At 38.3% G+C, this 21,579-nt stretch overlaps 1 protein-coding gene across 12 annotated transcripts in view; it reads right to left on the bottom strand.

Annotated features, from left to right (window-relative positions):
* Window positions 1-12,607: 12,607 nt before the first annotated feature.
* KCNK2 (potassium two pore domain channel subfamily K member 2) overlaps window positions 12,608-21,579 on the bottom strand; it is a 200,138-nt gene continuing 191,166 nt past the window's right edge. For 10 of the 12 annotated variants that reach the window (XM_038542148.1, XM_038542145.1, XM_038542153.1 and 7 more), the window contains one exon: window positions 12,608-16,273. In XM_038542148.1, the coding sequence (XP_038398076.1) occupies window positions 15,956-16,273 (318 nt within the window). In that variant the 3' untranslated portion in view covers window positions 12,608-15,955. The remainder of the gene's footprint in view (window positions 16,274-21,579) is intronic. The other 2 variants (XM_038542143.1, XM_038542144.1) reach the window with 2 other exon arrangements.

Here is a 21,579-nt window from a genome sequence, read left to right as displayed (position 1 = left end):
ATACGTTCCATATGTAAACAGCTTAGGTCACTGTGCATTTTGGATAGACAAAGCAATACAAAAATAAAGTACCTGTCTTCAGAGAACTATGATTCAACCAACATCATGAGAAAAATTACATATGAATTCCCAAGTAGGGAAAAATATGTTCTGTCTGAGGAAATAAGAAGGTATTCCTATCTCAGGCCATCACAGGCCATATATCAGTAGACCAATATTGTCTAAGATCTTTTTCCTCTCATCTTTGTATACCTCAGATATAAACATCTCAGTCCCAATGATCAATGGCTTACACACAGAAAATCCAGTCAATTTTGACTCTGTTCTGTAGACAAGGTTTGAGGGGCATGAGTACATATACTCTGCTCCTAAGGGCATTCCAGAATATACCAATAGGCATAACTCCTTTCACTGTAAGATAGAGACACTAACATTTCATGACTATGCTTATTGTTAGCTTGCCAAATTTTCCATTCGGTAGCCTTGGATCAGCTTTAGGTTTCTCCCTAAGATTTCAGAAAGATTTAAGAAAGCCTTATAACCCTAGAGCTCAATGAGCAAAGATGAGTTGTTCCAGTTAACCAGGTGTACTGTTAGATTTACCGGTTGCTCTTATCTCAACATTTATTAGGGAGTGTGACCTAAGCCAGACTTTTATAGTTGCTCTAATGTTATTTATTAAATATAATTACATAATTGCAATATGCTGTACAGCTGTAACGAACATACAGATATTGAAAGGGAGAAGAATTACAGCACTGAGAAGCTCTGAGAGTTTAAATGAGTTCAGGGCAAGGACAAAAATCGATATAATTTTACGTTTGTTTTAGCTTCTGAATCAGGCCCCTGGCCATTTAGTTATGACACTCTAGGAGGAAACCAATATTAAAGTCTGGGTTAGCCCAAAGCAAAATCAAAAAGGGACTGATGAACCCTTGGCATTCTTCTTCTATGATCAAATTATTGATTTCCTGTTGTTTTCCCCCATAAGCCAAGATTCCTGCTGCCCTAGGGCCATCCCTCTGTGTGGTAGGTCTCCCACCTTGGCCAGCCCTGATTCTCTGGACCTGAATTATTTTCCAGGCTTTGACAAAATTTCTTCCTGCTTTCCTTTTCTCTTGGGATCTTAAGTGGACTCTTAAATGAACTTTTAAGGTGTTAGTAGGTTACTATATATATTTCTTTCTGCTCCACCTAATAATTTTTAGAAGTATGTAATTTATATATATATATATATGTATATTAAAAACATACAACGTATGTTTTTACATGGCTTGCTTTTTCATATATGCTTGTTACCATAATCTCTGGGTATATGAAATATTGCTAAATGATTTTTAGATGTAACATTAGAGTTCATACACCTCTATGCATTTCCAATATATTTGCAGTGTTTTAATATTTAGCATAATCACATCATACTGGACTATCTTCTGTTGTAATCTCTGAGAACTCACTATGTTTCTAGTTTTTTAAAATAGAAATGTAGCAAACATTCAACTTTCAGCCTTACCTGAAATTTAAGATAGATCCAGGTAGATAGATGTAGTCCTGCTGATGTTCTGTGTCCAACAGAAGCCTGTCTGGATGAGGGCCTAGAAAGGACGTACAGTCTGATGATTTTAGCCTAGCAATAAAATGTCAGGATCAGAAAAGAATACTGATATTGAGATCAGCATGGTGGCTGCCGCTCACAATCTATACATGGTCCGACCATGGATTCATTTCTATATATAGGAAGCAAAGGGCTGTAAGTAAAAACTAACAGAATTATTTAAAACTTCAATTTCTTGGTAAGCTATTGAAATCATGAGGCAAAATTGCTTTGGGATATACTTCTTTTTGTCACCAGTAATGGTATGGCTCCAGCAACGGAAAAACTGTGGATGAAGGATTTCATAAGAGCAGTAGTGGTGATACTGATGGGAGATGGCAGTCCCTGGTGAGAAGCACAAAGAAAGAGTGATGCCCACTGGGAGACTGGTTTGTGGCTACATGGAGACACCCCTGGACACTCCTGGAAATACCTGGAGAGAGGCCATTTTCCAGGAGGTATTGAAATTACCCCAAGAATTCAAGTTTTTAATAATGATGTGACCCCAGTAGTTGCTAGGGTCTAATGATGACTGGGGAATTTGGTTACATAATCAACAAGTCTAAAACATCTTTGTATTTACAGAATTTTTTTACTCCTCTCTGAAATTATTTCCTTGGGACAATATCCCAGAAGTAAGAAGAATTTAAAAGCACTGGGGTAATATTTACATTTCTTTTGAAAATATCTTTTATTTATAATGGGGTTTCAAGAGACAGTTCCTTTAGGAGAACATTTGGGGGGCAAATGAGACTCCTGAAACCACTAATATTCCAGGCTGTATCAATCTTCATATTTTCCATTCTCAGAGGGCTGACACTAATTAAAGTCTCCCCTCATTAGTTTTAATTGATGAAAGAAAGAAATATGGCTTCTGAATAGATGGATATGCTATAGTTATACCAACTTATTTGAGATGATTACATCTAATCTAGTTTCAGAGTCAGACATGTATGTATATAGATTCATTTAAAAGGTAAAGGAAGATTCCTTTATATATTGCATTTATGGTCAGCATCACCCATTGGGCTATTCCAGAAACTTCCCTGCCTCTGGATCAGTCCTGTCATGTTCAGTTTTTTTTTTTTGTCTTATCTGATAATCCAGTCTCTTGGGATATGAATGGTAAATAATTCCTTTTTTGCAATTGGGCAATAAGATTGAGTAGAATATGTTTACCTACAGAAATGATCCTAGCAGCAGAAGCAAAACTATAACAATTCACACAGATATTTTTACTCAGATGCCTTTTAAAAACAGTAATGAAAAGACGCATATTTTCTTTTATATGTAATATTCCTTAAAAATAGGACATTATTTCTACTCTTATATCTACAGTGAGGTGCAGGTATGATTTCTTGCCTTTGCCACAGTGATTTTGTTTCACTAAAACCATAATTAATATTACATGAAAATTTGTAAATAGAATGAAATTTACTTGTGAAGAACCAATGTAACCCATACATCTAATAACCAATTTTCTTTTTTTCTGAGATTTACATTTTTTATTTTTTATTTTATTTTTTTTTATTTTATTTTATTTTTTTTTATTGGTGTTCAATTTACTAACATACAGAATAACACCCAGTGCCCGTCACCCATTCACTCCCACCCCCCGCCCTCCTCCCCTTCTACCACCCCTAGTTCGTTTCCCAGAGTTAGCAGTCTTTACGTTCTGTCTCCCTTTCTGATATTTCCCACACATTTCTTCTCCCTTCCCTTATATTCCCTTTCACTATTATTTATATTCCCCAAATGAATGAGAACATATAATGTTTGTCCTTCTCCGACTGACTTACTTCACTCAGCATAATACCCTCCAGTTCCATCCACGTTGAAGCAAATGGTGGGTATTTGTCATTTCTAATAGCTGAGTAATATTCCATTGTATACATAAACCACATCTTCTTTATCCATTCATCTTTCGTTGGACACCGAGGCTCCTTCCACAGTTTGGCTATCGTGGCCATTGCTGCTAGAAACATCGGGGTGCAGGTGTCCCGGCGTTTCATTGCATCTGTATCTTTGGGGTAAATCCCCAACAGTGCAATTGCTGGGTCGTAGGGCAGGTATATTTTTAACTGTTTGAGGAACCTCCACACAGTTTTCCAGAGTGGCTGCACCAGTTCACATTCCCACCAACAGTGTAAGAGGGTTCCCTTTTCTCCGCATCCTCTCCAACATTTGTTGTTTCCTGCCTAGATTTACATTTTTTAAAACACAGAATGGATTATAAATTATCTGAAAAGTAATGATTCATTCCCAAATTATTTTATTAGCTCACATTTTTAAAAAGCTTAAACTCCTGTCTGAAACCCCAAATGATTTAAAATTGCATTAAAAATGTGTAAAGTTCGTTTTGTTTAATTGACAGTATCACTGTCTAACTGATCTGTGCATAAATATACCTTCCCCTTCCATCTTGAAAGTTCCTATACATATAAATTCCTAACAAGTGTCCAAGGAAATGCTCCCAGAGGCCATAATCATCCTTAATCCTTCCTGCAATGGTTATCATTTTATATTGAAGCTGGGGAAATCCTTTTGTCTAGAATAAAAGTGCCTCCAATCATAACAGACTGTACATAGAATGAGCATTGTAAGGGTTATGCAATGAGTCGCATTTTTAAAAAACACTTGTATAACTTTTTTCAGGACTATTAGTTAACTCTTGTCCAAAAACGTCCAAGATACATTTGCCAACTTAGAAAAAAAGAAAGCAGAGATGATACTTTGTCAACTTAACAATTTATATACATAACCTATGTATGTTTTCATTGTCTCTATTTCCTTGAGTGAAAATCAAGACCATACCCCAGCATTTCCCCAATTATCTTCCACTCTGTAGGATTGTTACCATAGCAATAAGTATTATGATCAGAGACACTTCTGTGGTAAAATAAAGAAAATGATGGATTAGACTATACATGGTGATTCAAAGTATGTCCACATGTTGTTTGATGCTCCCTTTCAAAGTGCAGAGCCTCGTTGTCCTCTCTTTGTTAGCCTGACTTAGTGATTCACTTCTAGCAAATAGAATAAATGTGGAAGTGACTGTGTGTGACTTTGCAAGCTAGATTATAAAAAGCACTGTGGCTTCCTGCTTGCTTTCTCTTTTTCAGATCACTCATTTTGCAGGAAGCCAGCTCCCATGTTATGAGGACACTCGGGAGTGCTGTGAAGGGGTGTCTATGGTAAGGAACTGAGGTCTCCCACCAACAAGCATTTAAGTGAGCCATCTTTGACATAGATTCCCCCCTGCCCCAGTCAAGCCTTCATATGATTGCAGCTCTGGCCAGCAGCTTGAGTGTAACCTCATGAAAGACCCTGAGCCAGACCACCCAGCTAATCATTCCCAGATTCCCAATCTTTATAAACTCTGTGATAAAAACAAGTGTCTGTTTCAAGTTGCTAAATTTGGGGGTAATTAACTAATACAGATTCTTTACTGTGAGACTTCCCAAAGCTTTTAGCTTGCTGGTGTTAGCTGTGGATCTGCAAATTTTTTGACCACAAAACATTCTTTTTTCCCCAAAGAATACCAATGGGTAGTGCTTAACTAAATATCTTTGAGAAAAGCTGACATAGAGCTTTGCTTATTTGCAGTCACATTAACAAGAGATCAGATCCACCTAGTTAAGTAACAATTTCAGAGCAGTCAATTTAAAGAAATTTTGAAAAAGCCCTGATATACTTGGTTAAGGTAGGGTGCAGAAGTCAAAAGCATTCCAAGCCTTTGATCTTTGGTGCATTTCCTGCAGTGTGCAGAGGGCATTGCTATGCTTATGTGGCAGAAAATGATCAAGTTCTGATTAAATATTTTTCTGCTAAGAGCTATTGCCAAAATAATTCATGAAAATTGGAATACCTCATTGTAATGTTGGTCATGTTCCATAGCTGATTGTATGAAATTACCAAACTGCAAATGTTAAACTGCCTTTAAAATTCAGCCTTGCCATGGGAACAGCATTCACAAATTAATAGGAAATGTATTTTTTAATTTCTACACTGAAACGCCAAGAGCCTTATTTTGCTGAAAGAAATTGCTACTTGGATTCAGATGAGATAAGACCTTTTCAAGGGAGACTATACCACTGCAGCAGGCTTCCTTAGAGAACTCATGTGGGGGAAAGACTCAAAGAGGATTTACATGACTCTCAGGGTAAAGGGGTTTTGAGAAAGTCTTATTCCCTAGGCCACTAGCCTCCAAAATGCAGATCTACGCAGGCATAGCAGATGGAACTTACTATCTGACCACTTACCTTGGTTGTAATGGCTGCCCACAGATGAGCAATGTAAGAATTTTAGACCACAATGTCAAAAATGGATTTATTTATTATTTTTTAAAGATTTTATTTGAGAGAGACAGTGAAAGACAAGAGAACGAGCAGAGGGGGAGGAGTAGAGGGAGAAGTAGACTCCCCACTGAGCAGGGAGTCTGACACAGGGCTAGATTCCAGGACTCCAGGACCATGACCTGTGGTGAAGGCAGATGCCCAACTGACTGAGCCACTCAGGTGCCCCTCAGAAATGGTTTTAATTGTACTTAATCTATATCTAATCACAAAAAGTCTCTGTTTAGCACTGAATCAGGTCAAGTCAACTCAGGAGAAATTGCAGGCAACTTAGCTCTTCTCATTCATTGGTTTCATTCCTTTGGTTTGAACAAGTGTTCCATCTGTACCAATTCTCTTACAGCATCCCTAGTTTATTAGAATTTCTCAACTGCATATATTTAATTAAGGTTCACCTGTTTCTTTTCTTAGAGTATGTGATTTCTTCTTGGTTGACATTACTGAACTCCTTACTATAACATATACAATGTGGATAGAGGTCACTAATGCTGCCAAACATGCCACAATGTGTAGAACAGCCCCACAACAAAGAGTTATCTGGTCCAAAATATCAGTAGCACAAAGGTTGAGAAATTGATCTAGTTAGAAGCCATATTGTTATATTTTCCCAAGTGGTATGTTGAATTTAACTGTTAATCACTCTCCGTCAAACACAGTATATGTTTGAACCTCCCTAATTCAGCTATTTTGTGACTGGATTACCCAGCTCGCTTCACTTTGCAACCTCTGTTGAAGCCAAGAAAATATTTTAAGTCTCTCTAGGGGGGACAACAGATGTATCATTTCAATGCATACAATATTTTTGGTGTGTCTTGTGTTGCCTTTTCAAATCTTGGCCTTTTCAGAATTCTACCTGAAAAAAAATATCTCCAATGGAATGCAGAAGGGTGGAACTCAAAAATGAAGGTGGAACTGTCTCTGAGGAAAAGTTTGTTTTTAATTATAAATTAACAATCAGGAAGATTCCTTAAATTCCTACATGAATTGTGAATGGACTCATTTCTCGTTCTACAGAGGATCTACCAACCTCTACAGAGGATCATCTCATGGCCAACCTCCTATGAGCCATGTCAAACTTGGCCGACCTCAGGGGTCACCCAAAATTCCATATCTATCATCTACATAGTCAATCTATAAAGTTGACCAATCCATACCCAATTTACAATACACATGCCAGTAGTTTGGTCAAATATCAGAGAATAACGCCATGAAATTTCTGCTATCCAATTCTTATTGAAAATAGTGTGGATTCAAATGAAAATTTGAGAAACCATTTCTACCTAATGTTCTGTATTAGTTTCTCAAAATGTAAATCTTGAAGAACTGGCAGATGGGGTATGCATGAAAGTGCAGTTTTCTGGGCTTTCCTCTGTACCAACTATACAGGATTCTCTAGTGATGGGATTCAGAAATTAGCCTTTTAAAATCCATTTTTTTCTGATCATTCTTAGAGATAACTGAAGTTTGTAAAACATTGCTGCTATGGAAATTTAAAACATTACCAAGGCAGATACTCAAAAGATGTGTGTATGAGTCATATTATTTTGACCTATGCACAAAAATGCTTTCACTAGACTAAAACTGGTGCTATCCCATTATCTTATATCTAGAACTAATATAAAGAATAGTCATGGAGTCCACTATAACATTTTTGTAGGGATATTGTGTTCTGTTTCTCCTGCATTTCTTTGTGTTACCTATATGGAGCCCCAAACAAAACTTATGCTTTTAGAACTCAGCCCTAGAAAGGCTTTGTTTTCATAAGACACGGATATAATATCTCATCATGGACAATGAGACCCAAGTCATTAATAAGTGTTTCACTTTTCACCTTGGCTGCCTAGACATTGGGAACCATATAAGTGGCCCAGAATCATCACATCTGTATTAAAATTTTTGTGTTTTATTTCTCCTTACCCTGGACCTGGCTTTCTATTCTAATAGATAACTTATACAGTTGTCATCAAAATAGAGTCTGAGACAGGGATGCAGGTGCATGTGATATTTAGGAATGTGCACTCAAGATAAAGGGAGTGAGGGAAGCAGGAGAGGCAGGGGAAGGTGCTAAGCAAGAATGTGGTCTCAGCTGAAGTCTAGCCTCAACGAGGTCCCACAGAGAAGGAGCTCTGGGGTATAAGCAGCATAGACTTATCCCATCTAAGGAAGGATGTCTGCATGTCAAGTATTGGCTGTGTGTTGTACACATTGTGGTGGGGTTGGTGCTGGGTAACCTCCCAGTGGTGGTTTCTGATCTGCACAAGGTTGCTCTCCAGAAAAGGTGGCAACTGTGAGCTCTCAGCATCTAACACTCAGAGCACTGGGATATGAGGCAACCAGCCCAGTAAACTGGGGATCTGGCTCAGGCACCAAAAGGGTCAGCTATAGTGGTCATGTCTATTTTCATTTGTATTTTTTCTCTTTTAATCCATGTATTAGTTTTACTTCTTTTCAAGAAAAGACGATATCCTGAGAACATATGTTAAAATTAGAACCAAATAAAGTTGTGTAGGCATGGTTAAAATAAAGTACAAACATATATATGCTTTGTTGATGAAAACTATTTACCACGAAGAAAAGGTAGAGTGATTACTGTAGTAACAACCCATGTAATGCTTGATTAATGTTTAGATTGGAAACACTCTAAGGTTGGAAATGTTCTAAATGACCTTCTTATCTAATTCATATGAGAGGGTTTTCTGACTTGCAATGAAATATACCTAACTGACATATATCATTCAAAACTGGGTTAACATTTAGAAGGGGCCTTTTACTTAACGATATTGACTATGGTACTGTAGCTTCTCACTATTAATATGCAGCACTCCTCATGTTAGTGATCCCCACAATTCATTTCTCTACCTGGGATGCCTGACCCAAGAGCATTTGAGTATTCTAATTGCCCACTGAGGGTTTTTACTTTGGTGACCCCACAGATACTCTAAATTCAAAACATCAGTTTCCCAGTCAAATCTTCTGCTTTCCCATAGGCCCATGTTCCTCATCCTAGGTAAAGGTGGTGGATGCACCAGCATCTCCCAGTGTTCCTCATATGGCTTAGATCTGAATCCCTTCCTCAGGGATCACCCCAGATTGCTTTGACTTCTTGCTATGCATCCCAGCTCTTTCTACTCAGCATCTACCCCATACCATCGCCAGAGTGATCATTCTAGAAATACAGATGGATTCACATCACTCCCTATTTTAAGGCTTGAAATGTCTTTCCAGTGCCAAATCCAAAATTCTCAGATTGGCAACACAGTTCCTTCTGAAGAGTCTGACTCCAGGCTAAAATCCTGTGTGTGACCTTTCAGGCCCAACCATGAGTAGTTTCAAGCCTTTGCTTGGCAGGCAGCATGGGGGAAGCTTCCCTAACCACAACCAGCCCACTGTCATTTTCCAGAGGGAGTAGCAGGCAAGGACTCAGAAGCAGGTACCTCTATTTGGAGGCCTCCTTACTGGGGCCTCATTGGAGAACTTTCTCCACCCTGTAGCTCTCCTCTGTTAGCCCTTCTCTCTTCTCTAGCTTCAGCCTCCCAAGTCCATAAAAAGGCAAGAGCATTTTGATCAGGGCTCCTCAGCACTGAGAGGCTTCCCTCTATCTGTACTGTACATCACTCTCTGACCCATGGACTGCTATCTCCCAGAGAGCAGACATTTACTTGGCTTAGTATTTCCAGTAATTGGCACAATAAAAGCTCTTGAAAAATGTTGACTTGGTAAACCATGAGCAGGGTAATATTTTGTTTGTACATACAATATAATCATTGAAGAGAGTCATACACTTGGCTAATCTACTTGCATATATCTAGGCATTGGTGACATTAAACTTTCTCAATGCATGTGTAAACTCTGAATTTGTGTACCTGACTGAGAAACAAGATGGGTTAATTAGGTTAATGCCAGTATCTTGATGCTTTATCTTTCCAATTCTGACATACTTGGGCAAAGATAAAACTTGAATCTGGACCAGACATTGTCACTGATGCTCATTTAATTTTTTTTTTAAAGATTTTACTTATTTATTCATGAGAGGCAGAGACTTAGGCAGAGAGAGAAACAGGCTCCCTGCCAGGGAGCCTGATGTGGGAATCCGGAACTCCGGGATCACGCCCTGAGCTGAAGGCAGACACTCAACCACTGAGCCATCCAGGCATCCTGTTCATTTAAAAGTTTTTAATAAAAATCAGGAAACATACAGTCTAATGTCAAAAATATTTAACATATAAGATATTTTAAAATAAAGTAGATAATATGATAAAAATCATCTATGAGCTACTTACTATTAATTGTATAGTTTAAGAAAAAATGCCATCTGCAAAAAAGTCAGGCATCAACTACATGAAAACCAATGTTTATTCTGTTAGTTAATTTTACAATTATACCATGTAAGTGACTAATATTCTCTATTGGATATGGTTCAAAATGTGCCCAATAATGGATTTCTTCCCAGACTGCTTATAAATTTAAGCATGAAAAAGCTAAATTTCATTTGGCAAGGAGAAATAAATGTGGATTTAGCTTTCTACTAATAAGAGGCATCCATTTACTAGTATTGGCAAACATGTTTTACAATTAATTTCTAAACAAATTTTCAAGATTAAAATTATAATTGAAAAGTTTCAATGGTATCTATTGTGAGCCAAAATTGGAAATGAAAATAATGAAACTTTTGCTTATAAGGAGTAAATGTATGACAAACTGAAAGTCTTGCTGGTTGAAGAATTGGCTTTGATTTTTTTTCTACACAATGAGTAACTACTACCAGCTTGTAAGTTAATAGTATAAATAACTACTATCTATGTCTTATTTACTACTAACCCAGTAGAAGAGGACAAATGTTTGTGGAGCTGGGAAAACTTGGGATACTTATACACAAGTGTATATCAGACTCTTACAATTAAATCCTTGTTTTTATGCTTTTGTTCGCCATGAATTTTTGGAGCACCTACTATATATGTACTTGGCTAGGATCTGGAAATAAGATAGCAATAAATTAATTCTAGTGGGAAAGACAGATAAATAAGAATAATGATGAATATCTAATCATAAATTGAGGGGAAGGAATAGGATTTTATACAGTATATTACAAAGGTATCTGAATTGGTGGCAGGGAAGACTTATCAGAGGAAATGATACTTGAACTGGGTTCTGAAAGAGGAGTAAAAATTTATTAGGTGAAAAAGGTTGACGTGTAAAAGGAGAACAAGCATTCCATGCAAAGGGAACAACAACGGCATGATGTGATCAAAGAAATCCAGTGGCTGGGATACAGAGAAGTAGGGAGTGATACAAGATGAATCTGAAGATGATGGCATAAAGTAGACCAAAAGAAAGCCTTGTAGGCCATGTGAGGGGTTCAGGTTTTCCATAAAAGTGAAAGACAATTAGTGGATTTACATTGGAGAGTAACACAATCAGATTTGTGTTAAAAAGATCACTCTATCATCAATGTCAGGAGCAGAGAATAATGCAAAAGCAGTTAGTACAAGAGGAGATATATGGTGATGGCTTGGATAAAGGTAGTGGCTGTGTACAAATTCAAATTCATATTCAGGATTCAAGTCAGTAGGGCTTTGGTGAAAAGTGGGTATGGACCATTTGCTTCGACGTGGATGGAACTGGAGGGTATTATGCTGAGTGAAATAAGTCAATCAGAGAAGGACAAACATTATATGGTCTCATCCATTTGGGGGATATAAACAATAGTGAAAGGGAATAAAGGGGGAAGGAGAAAAAATGATTGGGAAATATCAGAAAGGGAGACAGAACATGAGAGACTCCTAACTCTGGGAAACAAACTAGGGGTGGTGGAAGGGGAGGTGGGGGTGACTGGGTGATGGGCACTGAGGGGGGCACTTGATGGGATGAGCACTGGGTGTTATTCTATATGTTGGCAAATTGAACACCAATAAAAAGAAATTAAAAAAAAAAGTGGGTGTGGAGTTGAAGGGGAAAGGACATCAAGACTAACGGCCAGGTAGATGGATGGTGGTGCCATTTGTTGAAAAAGGTGACACCAAGAAGGCCAGGTCTGAGGAAAAATCAGAGGAGGCTTAGATATGTTGAAATTCATTTGAGAAGTGGAGATAGCCAATGGGAACTGGCTAGATGGTTTGGGGCTTAGAGAGAAACCCAAGCCTAAGAGTGCAAAAGAGAAAGAATAAAGATGAGGCAGTGAGGACTACTTTGGAAAGGAATTACAGATAAAAAGAAAAAATAGTTGAAAATTGAGACAAACATGACATAGTGAAAATGTTTTATAATGCTAATACTAGGAAAATCAATGGTTTTATGAATATTAGAAACTGTAAAAACTGAAGTTTAGTGAACAAATGGTGTTGAGTCAAATAAAAGAGCAGAATCAAAACTCCTGCTCCTTGGAACTAATCCCTGTCTTTTGAGAAGGCATAGTTGAGATCTGGGTGGGGAAGTGTCATGTATGAAAAAAATGCTGGATAAACCTTTGTGGTAGGGTGGGATGAAGGAAGCACAGGGAGCTTAGGAACCTTTCCCCTTATTAAGAAAACCACAATAAGTGAGTTACCCTCAGAAGGCCCTACTAAAAGAAACCAGGTTCCATCTTGAAACTGACATATGAGCATGTGCAAGGCCAGTAAGTTTCACTATAAAAGGACATTTAAGTAAACTCATGCTGGAGTAAAATCATATATTAATTTTAATGGTATTATGAGTATTCAAATAGAGACATCCTTTACTTTATACAAAAGCAAATTTATACTTGCACTTTAGTAATAAGGAATGCAAATCACAAATAAGTTATGATTTTACTAGAACAGCAAACATTTTTTTTAAAAAAGGAAAACAAAAATGTAAGTTGATCTAAGTCTGTAGTTCCTAGGCATAAATAGCTACCTCAAGTCTTCAGAATGGCTAATTTTTTTTTTGTATTCCATCTAAAATTTCCCTTAGTCTGCTTAAAACTCTAGCCTTAAGAATCAAAGAATTCTACAGATTTTTTTATACAACGTGAGGTGGTATTTAGTCTTTGTTTTATGTCATGCGTTCCTTAGAATTTGAAAAACAAAGTCCTACACACACACTGCTCCCACTTTTTTGACGGGTAAGACACAAGTGATTCAACTCCATCTTGGCTTTAGCAGTTTCACTTCTTCCTCTATTATGAATGTGAAATATTATTGAAAAAAGGATAGGTGACATTAACTAGAGAGCAAAATATATGGATTTGTATAAGAAGTGGAAAGAACTCCAAAACAATCCTTTTACATTCAATAGCTGTAAGATAGAGGAATTCTTATCTAGAATCCATGTCTAAGATTTCATATCAAAGGGCTCCTTGTTGGTTCTAGTACTTATTATTTTTTCTTTCAGATATTCCTAAGGGTAAAACTACTTACTCTTAAACTGGTCCAGTGAAAAAAGAAATTCTCTAGAAAATTCTAGACTATGTCAAAATCTGTCTCCATGTTCTCTCCACAGTAGGTAAATACATTAAAGCTTGAGGAAATAAAACTGCTAGAATACAGTTTTTCTTAGATCTTCCCCAATTTTGAGGATAATGTCGGGAACCAGTTTTAGGATATTTACTGAGAATGAAGGTGTTTGGGGATCAATCAATAAATTTATGCAAGATACAGATAAGGTATGTTGTTCAAATATTTGGGGATATGAGGTCCAGAAGACTAGATTCAGCAACTACCAGGATGTTTGATTGTTTTTTTCCCTTGCAAAAAATATTCAGGTGCCTGTGCTTGGCATTTAGAGTACTTCAGTGTCGAGACAAGGTCTAACAATGATAAAATAAGATATTAACATGTCATAATTTAATAGAAACAATCTTGAATTTACATGCCATTTAAAATATCCTATTTCAAAAGGCAGTTTTCTGGATATTTACTCTTGGTTAACAGTCACGAGGAAGAACATTCTGCACATATTTAACAAGGGTAGTAAGACTGCATCAAAAATATTTCTTGAATATTGTGAACGAAGGAGCCACAGAAAACTCAGCATGAAAAGCAACATCCTGGAGTTCCACTCCGCTAGAATCCCATCTACATTCTCAGCAGCAAGCAGGAGACTCAGAAAAATGCTGACTTTAATTACAAACTTTATTTGTCAATACAATTCACAGTTTATACATGGTGCATTCCACCATATGGACTTTCAGAACAGTTATTGAGGAAATGGGTGTAGCTTTCTCTCTAAAAGAGCCTGACTTTCTAAAATTTTGGTTAGAATTTTTTAAGTTTATAAAAGTACCTTCAACAAGTTAAATGAATATTTACACATCTAGGTTAAATGTAAATTTCGGAAAATAAGCATCTATTTAGATGTTTGTTTTAAGATCCTCGGTTATTTTTTAAGATCCTAATTGGAATGCCTCTTATTCAGATATTTCCACCACCCTTGTTCCCAGAATAAAAGAAATGCTTTGCAATTGTATTTGGGGAAGTCATCTTTCTGCATTTGAAAAATTATATATACAATGTACAGCAGATCTAAGTATGAAAATAAAAGAGTAGCAATCTACTAGGTGCCTTTAATGAATTTCTTCTGAATCTTGGAAACATCCAAAGAGTTACAGGATATAAAATTCAACTAAAAAGGGTTATCAGCCTTTTCTATCTAAAAAAAAAAAAAAAAAAAAAAAACTCTCAAGATTTAAATTGTGCTAGAACAGCTTTTTCTCTAATGTCAAAAGACGAATTATGCCTGCAATCTGTATTTTTTCCATGTGCAATATCACAATGATCCCACTTTCAACTGCTCTCATGCTCAGTCACAGCTCCAGAGGGACACCCACACAAGGCAAGGCTGTACCCAACTCTGACTACAGCATCACCTTCCTGTCTGGCAAAAGTCACCTGGGGAGAGAAAATCAGATAAGCCTTCCCATCAAAAAAAGCAAATAGGTGCTGGCAGTATAACGTTTATTAGCAAATGGTCATTAACACAGTATCATGCTATCTTCTATTCCTCAGAAGGGCAATTCACAGCAATTGTCTTAAATCGCCTCCAAAAGATCCATGTTTAACAGCTTTCTTTTGTCAGATTATATATATAATATATATAATATTATATATAAAAATAACATATGCACATATGTTATTTTTTCTTCTGCTTCCACCTTTCAAAATGTGTAGTTCTTAAAAAATGATAAATTCCAAATACTGCCAGGAAAGAAGGGACTGTTTGGAGCAGCCAATTTTACCAGGCTGGAAACCATTACGCTGTGTGTATGTACCACTGGTACCTGAGTCAAATAAATACTCAGAGGGACCATCTGCACACCTCATTTCTTTGCAGTGCCTTTAATGCTAGAATTTCTGAGTGTTGCTTCAATGTCCATCTAATTTGGCATCTATTCCTTCTTCGGGCATCATCACTTCAGTCAGTTTACACGCTGTTTCCAGCAAGGGATGGTATTCAAACGGGAGTGGTGGGATAAAGGGCTGCAGAGGTGAGCCTAGGGGTGGGGCAGGGGAGGAGAAACCACACATTAGCTAGAGAGGTTCCGTTTCTTCGTAAGATAAGGCACTGACAGAAAATTTCTTAGGTAAAAGGCTGCATAAGAATCTCTTGCCATTTACAAAAAGAAACGTTGTCATCCATAAATGGTCCGTATCTAGGCTCAGTTAGGTAGACCCTGAAAAGTTAAGGACTGATCCCTCGAAGCTACATTACTACCAGAGACACTTATAATTCATTCTGAGGCCTTATGGCACATTATGAAAAGAGGGAGGAAAACAGTCTGGGCACAAAAAGGCATCAGACATTGCTTGTGTTGTTCCACTTGTCAAAGAGAGTGGACCGCTCCACAAGCATCATCAGAAAGATGTGCTGGCTCAGAATTCCAAATTCGCCAGATGGCACATGGCCATGACGGGTGTTATCTATATTCTGTTCCCCCTTTGGAGCTCATGCACAATTTTTTTTTTTTTTTAAAAACGCTACCAGCAACAGTCATAAAGAGCATACAGAGGTCCTCACCTACGGCTAGGCCTAAGGTTCTTCAAAGAGAGGGTTATTTAATGTTCTCGATAACAGCAATCTCCTCGCCCGCACAGTGTGGCGTCAATCCGTTCAAATAGATGCTGTCCGTTTTCAGCAAGGGAGGCAGCACGTCCCTCTCGGTGGCGAGGTGGTTCACCGACAGGGTCCTCCGGCAGGGGGTCAGCTCTTGGTTGTGGCTGCCTGCGAGCTCGGCGGACAGCTTCCGCTTGATGGAGGTGGCCCGCTGGAACTTGTCGTAGATCTCCACGCTCAGGCGCCTCCGGGTCTCCTTGAACTCGGCCGTGACGTTGGCCGTCCACTCCGCCGCGTGGGCTCGGAACTCCCCCACCTGGAGCGCCACGCGGAGGAAACACAAAGGGACACCAACAGACAGTCAGCATTTGTGTGCTTGGTCTTCGAACCACCTCACTGGCCCGACCCAACGAGGCAAGACCGGAGCCTTTGAGATACGGGAGGCCCGGGAGCTGCTGTGCTCAGGCACGTGGTGCTGGGGCCGCACCCCCTCCCCCACCCCATTTCTGCAGCTAAGACTCCCGAAATGAATCTGTGAACTTCAATCTCTCTAACCCAGACTGCAGCAGAGATACCACATGTGCTTGGGTGTTGGTTTTATTTGTTTTTATCTATCTATCTATCTATCTATCTATCTATCTATCTATCTATCTATCATCTATTTATTTTTGTGCACGATCCTGCCATCGAAACTTCTGTAGCTGTAAAATGGCAATATCTATCATCTATCTATCTATTATCTATCTATCATCTATCTATCTATCTATCTATCTATCTATCTATCTATCTATCATCTATTTATTTTTGTACATGATCCTGCCATCGAAACTTCTGTAGCTGTAAAATGGCAATATCTATCTATCTATCTATCTATCTATCTATCTATCTATCATCTATCATTTATTTTTGTGCACTGATCCTGCCATCGAAACTTCTGCAGCTGTAAAATGACAACATCTATCATCTATCTATCTATCTATCTATCTATCTATCTATCTATCTATCTATCATCTATCTACCTATCTATCATCTATCTATCATCTATCTATCTATCTATCTATCTATCTATCTATCTATCTTCTATCTATCATCTATCTATTTATTTTTGTACAAGGATCCTACCATCGAAACTTCTGCAGCTGTGAAATGGCAATATCTAACTCGTTCAAATGTCTGGAGTTATTTTTTTTTCCTCTGTAATTTTGAGAGGTATTGGAATGCAGTGAAGGCAGTGAGACCAGCAGGAGCAGCAAGCCTACAGTCCAGGAGCCTGGACTGTGAACCCAGGTGACCTACTTGGTTCTGGTAGCCAGGCCGTTCGCTCGGAGTGCAAACACAGGTCTGAGAGAGTGGAAGTGGTGTGTGCAAGAACTTTGTATCCAGCCCCACACTGGTTAGTTGGGAACTCTCTGTTTACCAAATAAGCAGGAGAGTATTCTGTTTCTGCTTTCAGGGAAAGCAAAGGAATGGGAACTGGCAAGCCCACTTGGAGGCCCATTCAGAGGGTAAGTCCAACAAATAGTTTCTGAATGAATGTCTGTGGAATCAGTGAAGTTACTCAGCCTGTCCTGGCCACCACTTCCCCGGGGGTAGAAGAGGCACCCTTACAGGACACACCTTTTCCACATACTAACCATACTTTCTTCCTCCTCCACTTTGATTATCATTAATATTTTTACAAAAACAGCCTTATATTAAACATTGCTTTGCAAAGGGCTTTCCTCCCCCTTAACCAATTTTAGTCATTTTTTCCTGATTAGTGTCCATTATCCTACCTCATAATTTTATATCAGCTGATAAAAACAGGGGAAGGGGGATGACAGCCTCCAGTTCCAGCTCTATCACTCCCGTTCTGTGTGTCCACTGGCAAGCAATATTACTTTTTTTAAAGATTTATTTATTTATTCATGAGAGACAGAGAGGGAGGCAGAGATAGAGGCAGAGACATAGGCAGAGGGAGAAGCAGGCTCCCTGCGGGGAACCTGATGCAGGACTCGATCCCGGGTCTCCATGATCAGGCCCTGGGCTGAAGCAGATGCTCAACCTCTGAGCCACCCAGGCATCCTGCAATATTACCTTTTTTGAGCTTCAGATTCCTTTTCTATAAAACAAGAATAATAATCCATTTCACAAGAGAACAAGTGGTGTGTGTGTGTGTGTGTGTGTGTGTGTGTGTATTCTTAAAATATAAAGGATCACACCATGACTAATTATGACAATGACACTGGTGATAATAGAGCTTGCCAAGGGTACTTTGAGAGCTTAAAGGAGAATACCAGATATAGACTAAGTGATACAGAACTGAAAAAAATGGGACATTTCCCTCTGGAATATAACTCACAGGTTCTAAGCATCCAGTGGCACCATGGTCTAAGGTCTCTTTGCAGGAATGCAGTGGATTACTTAGCTCTTGAGTTACATGGATCTTTAAAGTCATGAAGTGCTTTGGGCATGTTGAAGGCATACATAAAAGATAGAGCTGAACAGGGGCACCTGGGTGGCTCAGTTGGTTAAGTGTCTGCTTTTGGCTTGGGTTATGATCTCAGGGTCCTGGGATCAATCCCTGCCTCAGGCTCCTGGCTCAGCAGGGAGCCTGCTTATCCCTCTGCCCCTTCACCACATTCGTGGGCATGGGTGCTCTTTCTCTCAAATAAATAAAATCTTAAAAAGAAAAAAAAAGATACAGTTGAACAGTCTTCCTGGTCAGATACACTGGGTGATTTATTTCATCAAAGGAAGGCCAAAGCAAGAGAGTGTTTATGTTTACCTTCTACTCATTATTAGAACTGGAATAATATTTTTAAATATAATGATGCATTCAATGTAGAGCTCAATAAACATTTACTCATAATAAAAAGCACTCTCATTATTAACATAGGTCTGTCATGGGACTGTGTAAAATTCTGCATGTAACATATATTGTGTCTACTATGCTAGGTGTTGCTCTTTTTAAAAATGTTTTAACTTATTTAACCAACTCGAAGAGGATGACTCTATTATTTCCCCCATTTCACTGAGGCTAGAGAGGTTAAAAAACTTAAGACACACAGTAAATATGTGTTGAAACCAGAATTCAAATTTGGAGGTCAAACTCTACCCTATTATTTTGCCTTGCCAGTAAAATCTTATTGATTCTAAGGACTAAACATCTTTTGGAGATGCACAAGGCAAATTCACATTGTATGGAAATCCATCCTATAGCAGGTTATATTAGGATGCAGACTGCCATAATTTCCTAAAAGTACTGGGAGAATCAAAGTTTTTCCAATATCTGCACTAGGGCTGCTTATCTAAACCAACAGTGGTATCTGTTCCCTGTCTATTGTGCCCTGATCTTTCTACTATTCTTCATGATACTGGATTTAAGGAATGTCGCCACTCAAAACTCAAAGCTTGAAAATAAGGGAGGAAAAACAAGAGAAAAACAAAAGAGAGTCCCTCAAAAACCAAAGCAAGGCTATCAAAATAAAGAATGACTTATTCCTGGTCCTTTAAAAAAAATCTTGACCATTGTCCATAACAATATATTCATTATTGATCAAATAACAGTGTCCTAAAGTGGAGATCCCCTTCTGTTAATGAGGATAAAATTGTATATTCAAACTCTGAAGGTGCTTTTTTGTTTTCAATGAAATTAGAATGTCACATTTATATAAGCAAAACTTTCCTTGATTGAAATGTTAATGCTTGTGGAGTTCTGGAGAATTATAGCTAATCCTTATGCACTAAAACATTTTTGCTTCATTGGACTTTTATTTTAAAAAGAGAAATATTTCAATAACTTAATCAAATATCTTATCTCCCTAAGACTAAGCAATCTATACCACTTAGTAACAAAGTGGAGGGTTGAAAATGAGCAAAAATAGCTCCTAAAGGATCACAATCACTGTTCCTGCAGCTCATACACTTGACTCAGAGAAGAGGTCTTCCCCCCAGTTCCATGAATTCTTGACTTTTACACAGTGCCCATAGGCCATGTGATCTGATTGCTAAGGAAAGGAAGAAAATGGGAGTGCTAAAGTCACTCACCCCCTAAACTCGCAGGGAAACACTCTCATCCTTGTCACTAAATTCAGTGGACCATTCTCTGTCCCTGGGATGCTTGACCTTCACAAGCTGCAAAGAGTTTTGTTGGCTTCTCCCTCCCTCCCAATCAATCCTTGGTACTATCCAACTCAGCACCCTCTCAAGGTGTTGCTTTGCCACTCAGACTAATTCTTCTCAGTCATCTTGGGGGCTCACTTTCTCTTAACCCTTTCCTTGTCTAGCTCTTTTCCACAGGGTTCTATTATTTTCATTTTCTCTGGATGACCAAATCCTTCCAATGGTTTCAATTACCACCTACTTGCTGAATACCTCCAAATCCATATTTCTAGGTCTAATCTCCCTACTGAATTCTGTATCTGTATAAACTGGCTGCTTGGTGAACACCTTCATTTTAGATGACTTCCAGGCATCTCAAACCTAGCTTATCTCCAAATGAAATCATTTAACTCCTCAAACCTGTTATTACCTAATTTCTTATCACAGTGAACAGCACCATTAACCACTACGGTTCCTGAGCTGAACTTCAATATCATCCTCTGTTCTTCCTCTCATTCAATCTTTGATCAAATCAGCCCTGAGCCTTGCTAATTTACATCTTCTTTTCTCTCAATTCCTTTCACTCCTCTCCATTCCCATTGTCAAAACTGTGGTCTTGTCCTGAATTATTATTTCAGCAGCCTCCTAACTAGTCTTGACTTAAGTCCACCTCCATCCCAATGCATTATCCACCCAGTAGCCAGAGTGCCCTTTAATAAACACATATCGATCGGGCACTTTCCCTTGCATAAAACCATTCAATTGATTCCTGTTTCATTTTGGATAAAGTCCAAACTCTTTAAAGTGGCTCATATGTTCGGGGGTCTACCTATTTCAGCCTCAGTTCTAACCATGATTCTTCCAAAGTCTAAAAAAACAATAATAAAAAAATGAAAACAAAAACCACATTTATTTTCCTGAACATCCCACTCATTTTTTTTTTTGCCTTTATTCACTCATTGTTCATTATTTGCTCTGTTTGGAATACTGTTCTCCACTCCTTCTCTAGTGCCTACTGCATGTCCTACCCATCCTAAACTAGACCTCTTCATGAAGCCATTCCCTGGCCCCCAGACTACATCAGGGTCATTACAGCAGTCCGTGCTTTCTTAGCATTATTGTCATCACAATGCATTACAACTACTAGTTTAATTACTCTCCTGGCTTCATGGCAAGATAGACAGGATAAGTCTGCTATATCCTATTCAGCTTTCCCAGAACTTAGAAGAGTGTCCATAGTTGGGATTCAGTATTTGCTGGACAAATGAATGAATGGCAGACAAATCAATCATGTTTTGGAAACATTTTCCAATAAGAAGAGTGTGCCTCTTGGTTAACTCTGAGGGGAGGATCCTGTCCCTTTCAGGAGAGAGAGGCAACTGGGTCTATTTATAGTAGAAATTCAAAGTATGTTTCCTCAAATTTTAAGTTTAGTCTTTGTAAAATCTCCTGATCATTCTAAAAAGTCTGTGATGCTACTAATGTCTCATCCTCAATGTGAAGAAAATCATGTCCATTGTAAGGATCATTTAAAGCAGA

Source organism: Canis lupus, chromosome 7 (assembly GCF_011100685.1).
Source record: "Canis lupus familiaris isolate Mischka breed German Shepherd chromosome 7, alternate assembly UU_Cfam_GSD_1.0, whole genome shotgun sequence".
In the NCBI taxonomy this organism is placed as follows: Eukaryota; Metazoa; Chordata; class Mammalia; order Carnivora; family Canidae; genus Canis; species Canis lupus.
Note: the sequence above shows the minus strand (reverse complement) of the source record. Positions and strands in the feature narration are given on the sequence as shown.